The sequence below is a fragment of the Rhipicephalus microplus genome, chromosome 1 (genome assembly GCF_043290135.1).
Source record: "Rhipicephalus microplus isolate Deutch F79 chromosome 1, USDA_Rmic, whole genome shotgun sequence".
Classification (NCBI taxonomy): Eukaryota; Metazoa; Arthropoda; class Arachnida; order Ixodida; family Ixodidae; genus Rhipicephalus; species Rhipicephalus microplus.
In genome coordinates, this window is record NC_134700.1 from 126,905,355 (window position 1) to 126,916,395 (window position 11,041).

At 43.1% G+C, this 11,041-nt stretch overlaps 1 protein-coding gene across 1 annotated transcript; it reads right to left on the reverse strand.

Moving 5' to 3' along the window:
• Nucleotides 1-402: 402 nt before the first annotated feature.
• LOC142768789 (uncharacterized) lies at nucleotides 403-5,269 on the reverse strand. The gene is made up of 3 exons (XM_075870906.1): nucleotides 4,696-5,269; nucleotides 2,558-2,765; nucleotides 403-995 (listed from the first exon to the last, which is right to left on the reverse strand). The coding sequence occupies exons 1-3, from the start codon at nucleotides 5,161-5,163 to the stop codon at nucleotides 604-606; spliced, it is 1,068 nt and encodes a 355-aa protein (XP_075727021.1). The 5' UTR covers nucleotides 5,164-5,269; the 3' UTR covers nucleotides 403-603.
• Between the last annotated feature and the right edge of the window lie 5,772 nt (nucleotides 5,270-11,041).

Sequence of the window (11,041 nt, forward strand, 5' to 3'; positions counted from 1 at the left end):
ATATCAGAAAACCCAACGACTGAGATGCATGGCCTGTCATCTTGCTGCTTTCCTACCTCAAGTTCGTCTTTTTTCAGTTTAATTTGCTTCCCTCTCTTCTCATGCTTCAGAACTATAGCCGTGGTTTTCTCCAAGTGGGATTTCATTTATTAATTCTTTTTGCTTCTACACGCCAGTGCCAGTTTTTTCTTCACTGTCCTCCACTGTCATATCACGCCCCAAAGTGGTGGTCTAAAAGCTAAGGTACACGGCTGCTGAGCCGCAAATCGTGGATCGAAACCCGGCTACGGCGGCTGCATTTCCGATGGAGGCGGAAATGTTGTAGGCCTATGTGCTCAGAATTGGTTGCCCGTTAAAGAACCCCAGGTGGTCGACATTTCTGGAGCCCTCCACTACGGCGTCTCTCATAATCGTATAGTGGTTTTGGGACGTGAAACCCCACATATCAATATATCAGGGTCATATCACGGCACACACTTGAATACAATACCATAACATCATTCGACACTAGACTTTCTGCACAAATCAAATGTTCTTGTGTATAAAGAAAAAAATATTAATACAGTAAATTGAAAAGAAATAAAATGAAAGCATAAGATTGCATCAGTTAAATAGAATTAAATAGTCACTGAGTGAGGGTGGCTCAAGGCCGAAGTACATAGACACCTGGCTGTCGTACAGGCAGGTGCGGCAGTTGGTGAGAAGTGTTGCGACCTTATACATCCTTCCCACTCTCTGACACGTCACTTTCAAGTTCTTGTGAAAGTCCACAAATGCGAAGTCTGCAGCCACTTTACCAAAGCCCCACTCAACAGCCTGCCGTACAGTGCTCATGCACTTGTTGTATTGCGCCTGGTAGGGCTGCAAGCGGGCGCCTCCATAAGGCTTCAGGAGCAGAGGCTTTAATGGGTTGGCCGGGTCTCCATAAATCACATATTTGTTACCCCTGGCTACCTTGACAATATTTTCGTAGAGCCTGGTGTCTTTCAGTATGCCTGCAACAAAACAAAAGGTGTCACAAGTTTTCTTATGCCAGAACTTGGCTGATGCATGAGTGTCAGTGCACAGCATTAACACAAGGTTCAGTGTCGACAGTATTTTTTGTGTCCATTTGTTGCAACATGGTTGTAAAGAATGGCAGAGAATGCCATGCTGGCTCTACACTGTGTCTTCTCCCCAGACATGCTGCATACCTGCATTTGACACCATATGCCATTTAAGCTAATGTAACAACTTTCTAGCAAAATAACTAATATTTCAGCTAAAACGTGAAAAGTTGGGAAGTTCATTACACATGGCTGCAAGCGACAAAGTTTCCTTGAAGCCAGCTCCAGGAAAGGAGGTAATTTTTCACATTGTAGGATCCTGAAGCAATTTGAGCAAGTTAAATTTACCAGATCATTTAAGGAACAGTATACAGTGCAATTGATTAGATTATTGTGTGACAGATGTGAAAATACTACGTGACTTTTTTGCATGGCATGTAACAAAGAAATGTTTAGCTTGCACTGTAATCATCAGAATATTTATCTGCACTACCATAAACCCTATAAGAAAATAATAATAAAGAACTTTTTGAATGATAAACAATGGTTTCCCAGTAATGAGCGCAAGTGGAGTGAAGAATGCTGATGCAAACATAGTACCTGTATGTGGCCTGTAATGTTGAGTTATTGTTGAAATCAGAACATTCACCTCCCGACTGTATTCCACAGTGGAGAAGTCTGGTTTCACGCTATTGCAAAATTTGGTGTACTGTGAAACGAAAACTTTGGTAGCTGGAATGGCATCTTGGCTTACATTGTTGGTAGTCACTATATTTACAGATGAATTGGTTGAAAAAGATCTTGGTAGTCACTATATATACAGATGAATTGGTTGAAAAAGATTATGCAAGATCAAGTAGCTTTCTTTCTCAGCAATCTGTACTTCATGCAACTGTGTGCATGAACACCCTTTGGAATGTCACTGATCATGTGGCATCACATTTAATTGCATGAATGCAATTATTTTAAGCTGACTGTGAAGCAGTGGTCACACACACAAAAAAAAATCCAGGAGTTGTACTCAGCCACACGGTCAAACATTAAGATGGCTTTTAGATGAGGAGACTTATTCATCGATATTGTTGAAAAATATCTCTCAGAACTAACTCAAGTGAGTGGTATATTATTAGTAATTTATTCTCAATGCATGGGGAGTGGTGGCAATCGCAGCTACCTACCTACTGCGATTGCTTCCTCAGCGACTGTCCTAAAACTGAAACAGTGTTCTATGTGCTTGTGCCACAGAGGCTTCCTCATGCACTAACAGTGATCTTAGCCATATCTATTCACAGGATAGCTGCCTGCCGTCTGAAAGTCAAAAATATGATCTCAGTACGCTGACATTATACTGGCCTAGAAAAATAACAATAACACTACACCAAAAGCTCACTGTTCAGCTAGGTTCTTAGCACATGAGTTATCACCTAGGTATGTTTGTGATATGACAATTTGCCATTTGACAGCTACAAGCAGAGTTTCTGCAAAGGCAAAACCTTACTCGCAGCACCTACCAGCATCCTGACGCCGTCCCCTGAATGGGTCATCTAGCTGGCAAATAATTTCATTGGCGCACATAACAGCCTGATATTTCTGGCAATGGAAGCGCTTGTGCCCAGAGTAGTGCTCCTGCTGGAGCTTAGACGGCCGACAAATTCGTCGTGCCGTGCCATCTATGAAGCCCCAGCAGTTCTTCAGTGGAGCACCTTTCTTGTGCACGGCCTAAAAAGAATAACAAAAGAACAGATGAAGCAGCTGCGAATAGCATTTATGCACAAGTACAGTTTTCAGATAAATCTTAGTAAAAAACATTGTCCTTGCTCTTTTATTCGACATGGACAGCCGAGACACACAAACAAACAACAAGCGTGACCAAACGAAATATTCTCACTTGCCTTCTAGCTGTTCTTGTACTGGTTTTACGCTACTGTCTCCACCACCCGCAGTGGAGGGCACTTTGCTTTTTACTCGTACCATAACAGAAAGCAGAGTTTCACTCTGTCTTTCAAAACTCTAAGGGGCATCAAAAGTTGAATCATTTCATGCCAGGCAGTGAATAAGCTAACTCAAAATAACAAATGACGTTCTTAGCAGTCGAGGAGTGCACATCACAGTGGTAGTTACAGTAACGGGGGATTGATACATAAACATGGACATTTCCCTTTTTGGACCAGGCTATATTTCAAAAAGGTAAACAGTGCCAAATATAACAATGATGTCTTTTTATTTTAGCAGTAACCATATGTGAGAAAGCAGTAGCAATTATTGTTTATGATGCTTGCTGCTTTTGTGAAGCACACTTATGAGTTTACTAGAAGCATTCATATTCATAGATTACTCAATGATAAAAGCAGACACAGCATGAGATTGGTGCTCAAGAACAAGCTGTGCCCAGTGCGTCAGTGTTGAATCCATTAGTGACAAATATTTTCACTTAACATTTCACAAAGACGCACTGCAATATGCAATATAATTGAAGGGTGAATTATGCGTGCCTCTCCTAACTTACAGTTAGACTTTTGCTCCTTGAATTAAAAGGACACTAAATGCAAATGATGTTTCATGTCACATTAGAAGGCCAACAATTAGGAGTACTTAAAGCATAAACATTATGCACAGTAGCAATTTAGTAACAAATATAAAGGTAAACGTAGAATGAGAAGCCAGCCAGAGTATTGGAGCTCGCTTAGACTCACTCGAAAGATATATTTTGCTCTGGGCACTTGCTCCGATTCAGACTCGCCAAAAATTTCCCCCTCGGACTCAAAATGAGTAAGTTTTTTCTCCACTGCATTCACTTGAAATCAAACTCGCCAACTTATTGCTGAGACCAACCAACACAGATGCACAGCTTGACCAGAGTCTCGATGAGCTTCAGTGGGTTGCCACATGAGTCTGCTAGCATAATATTTCCTTTCTCAGTGTCACAGCTGTTCGATGCCAATATCTCACATAATGGGTGCTCTACTTTCAATCTTGTTCTTGAAACAAGTGTTACCGGTGCGGTAATATTTGTATTACATACATGGCTCACACGGAATACCCGGAATACCGTTATGGATGGATCCGAACAACTTTATCAAGGATTTCCGGTGAAAGAATTCGCACAAGAGGTCATTGCACTGCATTCTTGTGGTCTCATTGACCTGTTGTTTGTTGTTTTTTCGTGTGTATTTGTCTACTTGCACAGTAGAAACAGGGTTGCAAAAGAATAAACAGGCTGCAAAAACAACACAAGCTGCCCCATTTACATGTAATGTGATTGCTGGAATGTGCCCATGTTTGTCTGAGCTCAAAACTGTAGTACAGATGTATTCTCTCAGCGAGTGCGAATATATCTTTTAAACTCGCTGCGACGCGAACTGAACATTTTAAACTTCGAGGAACGAACAGACGCATTTTGATGCATTTAACCAGCCTGAACCAAGGTTTTTACTGCAGCGTCCTGCTGTTATGCCGTAAAATTGCCAATTTAGTAGACTCGCAATGCAACGAAATCGAAATCAGTAATTGAAATAAACGTGGCGTATTTTGTCGTTTCAACTTTCACGCCAGCTACTATGGATATTCTTCCAGTTTTTGGACATGTTACGACTTTGCTTCGTACAAAAAAAGTGATATTCGCACAAAATCGATCGACTTTCATGCTTACCTGTGAAAACAGTTGCAGGTTCTGGAGGTTCATCCAGCCATGAACCGTGAGATCTGCAAGCAGGTGTCCAAAATAATATTCGATGTGAGACATTACTTTGGACACCACACTTGAGATCACGGAGCTGTGGCGGTTGAATATTGTCTCCAGGTCACAAAGTCGATGTGGATAAGCGAGGCGCCGCAGTGTCATACACAAAGCCTCGCGATCTGACACTCGGACGCGCTGCGCACTCATCACTTCGCCGGGAATGAGCAGGCCAACGATCAGGTCGTCCAAATCGCCTTTGTGGAACCTGAAGTTACGATAAAAGGTGGTTCCATCGATGGCGTCGATATCCAACACGCCGTTCTCGTGAAGGTTCCTCCGCGGCTGCGGCTGTAGCAGATCCATAATCAGTAGGTCGTCGATGTACTTCCACGGTAGATTTTGAGCCAGGAATGGATCTTGGAGCACACTCTTTGCCATATCGACGACCACTTCTTTGCGAATGCGGCTAGCCGCTGACCGTTCAACCAGAGAGGCTTAGCCAGAGAGGCTTAAAGAATTATGCGGTGGATCCTTATAGCCTTCTGCACGCAGCCAACTTTAATGGGTTAGGTGATTATATAGCACCAAAACACTTGATAACTTTACATGTTAAAGGTTATTATATTTGCCCCGCAGCGCTCGTTAAGTTTTATTTAAAAGAAAACGAATATGTGAGCATCCATGATCATCATCATCGGCGAACTTAAACTTTTACGAACGAACGTAAAGGTTCCCGTATGTGTAGCAAAACGCTGCTAAAACTCGGGCGCTGGTAACACGGCAAACGTAAACCGGTAAAACGGTAACGTAAAGAAGTATACGTACAAGCTAAAACTCCCTATTATCATGAGATACGTGTCTTGTAACGACATGACTTCTTGCTACGCTTAGGATGCGCTCGTGGCCATTTCGCCAGATTTAATTGTACCAAATTCGGTATTACGCGCCGCGAACGGACGACGTAGGTAAATGACATATACACAAATGATAATCACGACATACGTGTCATGTAACAACATGACTACATGCCATGCTGATGATTCGCTCGCAGCCGCTTTGTACCTTCACATATGCAAAATTAGGTATTACGTGACGTAAAGGAATGACGAAGGTGTGTGACAAGTGCAAACATCATAATCGTGAGATGTGTGTCATGTGAGAACATGACAACATATCACAGTGGAGACTCCAATACATTTCGATGTGATGTGGTGTGCGTGTTCGCCGGCGTTTATTTCGACGCGTCACGCCGGCGTTGCGACGCCAGGCGCCGGTCCTGTCATATACTGGCAGGCGTGCGCTGCGCTGCGTTGCTTTGACGCATGCGCGTTTCAGTGCGTCCGGCGTCCCTCCATCACAAAAAAGGGAGACGCATGGTTGTCTTGGTAACGCATCGGCGAGAAAGGCAGCATGTCGCATTTCGCACCAGTTGCCGTCGGGCCGCGCCGACGGACGCTGGTCGCACCGGTCGCGCCTGGAGTCAGGCTATAGAGTGCTCACGTTTTGTTAACGTTGCGTCGCTGTTCTCAGCGTGCGCGCGCGTCAAAACTACAGTGGAGTATATTGGCTTTTTCATGATGCACTCGCGGCCGTTTTGCTAGCTCCACATATATCAAATTGGTGTTAAGTGACGTCAACAGATAACGAAAATATGTGACTGGGGCAAACATGATAATCCTGACACGCGTGTCACGTAAGAACATGACAACTTTCCACGCTCATAGTGTGATCGCAGTCATTTTGCTAGGTCCACATATAATATATTTGCTATCACTCTACGTGAATAGATGACGAAAGTAAACGACACATCCAAACATAATAATCAAGACACGGACGTCATGTACATCCAACTCGTAACGTTGTGCTGATTTTAAATTGACATATCAATCTTTCTCATCCGTGCTTCGCATATCATCGATTCCTACTTTACGTGGGATCTGCCAATCTTTAATTGATAACCGCACAAGTATGAATGCTGAAAATTCAGCAATATTAGTAGGCGCTGCGGATGGTTTAGGCCGTTTGAGTTACCGTTAAGTGCTTTTAGAGATAACGTAACCGCAGACAAGCAGACAAATGTACAGACAGACAGACAGACCAAAATTTTAGCGTTGAAGGTCCCCAAGAAAAACTTGAAGGTACCCAAGAAAAAAAGGTCCCCAGAATTAAGTCAAGGGCTTCTCCCTTCCGATTAACGTTGACGGCAATGCTTCTCCTTCATTCAATAAATAAGGGCAAGAAATATGAAATAAAAATAAGCACTGCCAAATCATACTGAATTACACAACATTCACGCGATACCCCCAACACTCTGCGAGGCATTTACTCTAATTATTTCCGTGGAGAGATGCAGGTGGCGACTTTTTCCTTCATCCGTGTAATATCCACGAGCGTCTATGCCTTCAGAAAATCGCGAGAAAATGCTGAGTGTTCTTAGTCTTCTTGTGCAGTTCATTTTAAGGAAAATATAAATGATATTTAGCTTGAAACATAACCTAATTAGTAATATTGAAAATAAATATTACTTCTGTATATTATGAAAGTCACTCTACCTTCTTCTTGACTTGTCAAATCTAAAATGGCTGCTTATTATGACACCTATATGAGCGTTTTGTAGCTTTATTGTGGTAACATAATAAATGTATCATATATGATCAAGTGGAAATTACAGGGTTGAACTGGACCTTAATTAGGAATGCCCCTCTGTGTCTCGTGCCATGCCGTGTAGTCTGACGCCAAGTGTAACCCGCGGTCATTTTGTTTTCCGAAAAACATGATAGGTAGGGAAGGGTGCACTTCTTTGCGCGTCTGAAGGGCAGTTTTCAATTGAAAAGAAAATGTAAAAGTGCTCGAGATTAGAAATAACCTCATGCCGTTCTGAGGCACTCGTATCGTGAGCAGTAAATGCTGCATATGAATAGCTCCTCGTTATATTACTGTCGCAAGCATGGCGGGTTGCTTGTGGCTAGTGCAGCGAGCTGTGGAGCGATGGGTCGTTTGTTCGAATCTCTGGTATGGTGTTTTAGAACTTTTACTTCAAATTTATTTTTTATGATGTCTTACCTATGTATGTATATATACATATGTAGGACATGACGGCAACACGTGACGGTAAGCTCAGCTGAGAATGTTCATATAAAAGCTATCACAATAAAAGATTGCCATAAACTGTAACTTCAAATGATACACATAATGGTTTGTGTTTGCCTCTGTGTGCATGCGTACGTGCGTGTGTAAGAAAGATGTCAATGAATTGCAGTATGATATACTCACCAGCACATGAGACGGGTCTAAGGTGCACGTGCGCATACACTCGCTATTCATTAGACCGCCTCAAAATCTACTGTTCCGATGTACCTATCGCGCATAAGAGCGATTAGATGGCATTCATGGAAACGGTGGTCGCTTCTCGACATGCAGAAACACCCGAGTACACTGATTTGAGGCAAAATCTAAACTAGCAGTCGGAACGACTTATTCAACTTTATTGCGGTCCGATATAGTCATCATCCAGTTGATATAGGAGCCCATCTTCAGACCCCTCCCAAACTGAGAAACCAATGGCAAGCTTTTTCCCACTTCATGTGTTTGCTAGACAGCCCGGAGATTATCAATGCAACTGGGACTTTCGAGCAACAAGTAAAATGCCTCATCTGCGAATCTTTGGTAAATGTTGTATTATAAATAGGGGTACTTCCAGAGCCCGTGCTTAACATTGTTCACAGGATCAGCTGCAGGTAAGTGGAGGTGTCCCCTCTGTGTCCTCACAGTGTGTTTTCGGGAGTAGCAAAGTCAACACAAAAACCACCTACTCGTCTATATGAAGGGACCCAAGGCTGAACTTCAACATTCGTGGAACGTGCATCTCGAACTCCTCAGGTATGTTAGTTCCAACTGGCAAACGAGAAGTGCAGAAAGCAAAGATAGGTGATTGTCATGCGCCAATTCAATATATAGATGTTCCTCTGCGTAGAGGTCCACTTTGGCCTTTCTCATAATCTAATGGTGGTGTAGGGACGCTAAACGCCACATATAAATCAATGTTCACTGGCATACAAACATATCTTGTCCACGTGTGTGTGTCAAGCTTGCATGAAACCTGCCTGTTTATTCTTGCTTAAAAAAGCAAATAGGTGCATGAACATAAATGTAGAACAGAGAGGTGAGACGCGACTAAGCATTAAAGTGCAGGGACGTTACTTCAAAACACTTGCTGCTTTTTGCTTCACGGAGCGCGAATCCCATGGTACGCGTGTTAAATGATCCCTAAAAATGAACCAAGGCTGACCTGTTTACAGGCAAGAAGAGCACTATTGCCTCAGAAAAGCTCGGGAACGGAAGAAGCTGAAAGCGTTTTCTTGCCTGCCGTAATTGTGCGCTGAACCAGTGACGTGACGGCTTGCTCTGACGTTCTCTCTTTCTCTTGTCTGCTGAGGCTGTATTCACAGAACAGCTGGAAGTGCTAGATTTGAGGCTGCTGTCCGCGCGGCATACGCTTTGATAATAACTCTTCCAGCAGGTCCTGTCCACGTTCGAGGGTAGTTCCTTTTTTTTGTTGAGATTTGCATCTTTGTATGGGCGGCTCCACGTTAAAAAAAATAATTTTCCCTTGCAGAACTTCGGGAAATAAGATACGTAACTTTGATTTTATCTTTGCGATGCTCAGGAGTATATTACGTAACTTTTCTATGCCATTGTGCCTGAACACCTCATATCGTTTGAACTATAATTTTCATTTTTGCAGCAAGGAGTTTCGCCATTTTGTTCAATAAAACTCTGTTTTCTATTAAAACTAAACTTCTGTCCATGAAAGCTTGGCAGTGCATGAAAGTTAGACAGCTCTGTGCATGAAGTTTGACGTGCATTGTCATTGACAAAACGCTGCCCATTTCACTTTCATCAAAATGCGACCACCGCGACCGCCATCGAACCCGTGACCATCGGGTCAGCAGCAGAGGCCCCTCAACATTATACAACCGTGGCGCACAGTTACCATAGTTGCTTCATCATTCATTCAGAAAGCAGCTCAAGAAGAGTCACTGCGAAGGCAATAATGTTTGGGATTTCACGTCCTGAAACCACGAGATGATTATAAGAGACGCCATAGTGGAGGTCTCCGAAAATTTCTACCACCTGGCGTTCTTGAGCGTGCACTGACACCGCACAGTACATGAGCCTCTGTCCAGTTTGCCTCTGTACATATTTATTTCTCCTCTAATCTTCGTCAGATAACTCTGATTGGAGAGCGAATTCTTTGCTGAATGGTATTTATGGCAGGGCGGCTGGGCGGCACGCGCACGAGCCTTGAAAAGAAGCGACTGGACTCGTTGTCGACAGTTTCCAGATTCGTTTATGTTTATTGAAGATGAGTAGAAAGTTGGAAAGGAAAGAAATAGGTAGAATAAAAAGGAGGAAGGATCGAAACTGGTCCCACGAAGACTATCATGAGAATGGTGTGGGCGATACCTCCTTCACTCCCGTCTGCTTTGTGTTGGTGGGCCTCCTTACCTGCGAAATCGGGTGGCGAAGACAAACTGCTTCGACCGCATTTGTACGGCACGAAGGCAGGACGAGGCCTCCGACATTCTTAACAGCATCCATTGAAACGCCACCGCCATTGCCGGTATCGAACCCGCGACATTGGGGTGAGCAGCCGAGTGCTCTACCCACTCTACCATCGAGGCGGACAACGCGAAGACAAGTCCTTGTCATGCGTCCACATTGGTTTGCTTGCTGACAGCGTCATTTCATATTTATGGCTTGCGTGTGCTCCTTCGCAATACCTATAGGGAACTTATTTTCATGATTTCTTCGCTAATACCGTGCTTGTTTCTATATTGTACTGGCTCACGTTTCATGTACATGTGTTCTTTTTTTAATTGCCACCTTCACTTTATTAAGACTTTCTTATAATGTTGCAACTTTCATATACTATGTTAAAGAAAAAAGAAGACCACATTGGTTCCTTTATATCAGTGCCTCACCCAGGTTAATGTGAAGCTTGACATGGGCATGGGGCTCGTATCTTGAAAATGCAGGAAGTAGATTCAGATAAAATGGCGGAGACATAAAAAGAAACCACCGTTCCGCTGGTAGTACTCGCACACAACCTAGCTGAAGGAAAGCTGCGAAAAAAAAGCTCCATTCAACGTATCATGGTGTCAAGCTTTCTTGGATTTTAAAATATATTTGTAAATTAAGGCTGGTATTTGCGTTCTAACATTGAAAAATTTCTAGTTTTAGAACGCGACAGAAAAGGATTGTATTTTGACAGAAGCTACAGAGTCACCTTTTCCTCAGTTCTCCTAGTGTTAAA

Bases quoted from the DNA above. Each gene is read 5' to 3' on its own strand.
- LOC142768789 (XM_075870906.1), bottom strand. From the start codon at position 5,163: ATGGCAAAGAGTGTGCTCCAAGATCCATTCCTGGCTCAAAATCTACCG. The intron at 2,766-4,695 runs GTAAGCATGAAA...TATTCTTTTTAG, and splicing joins ACCTGCAACTGTTTTCACAG to GCCGTGCACAAGAAAGGTGC. The intron at 996-2,557 runs GTAGGTGCTGCG...GTTTTGTTGCAG, and splicing joins GGGACGGCGTCAGGATGCTG to GCATACTGAAAGACACCAGG.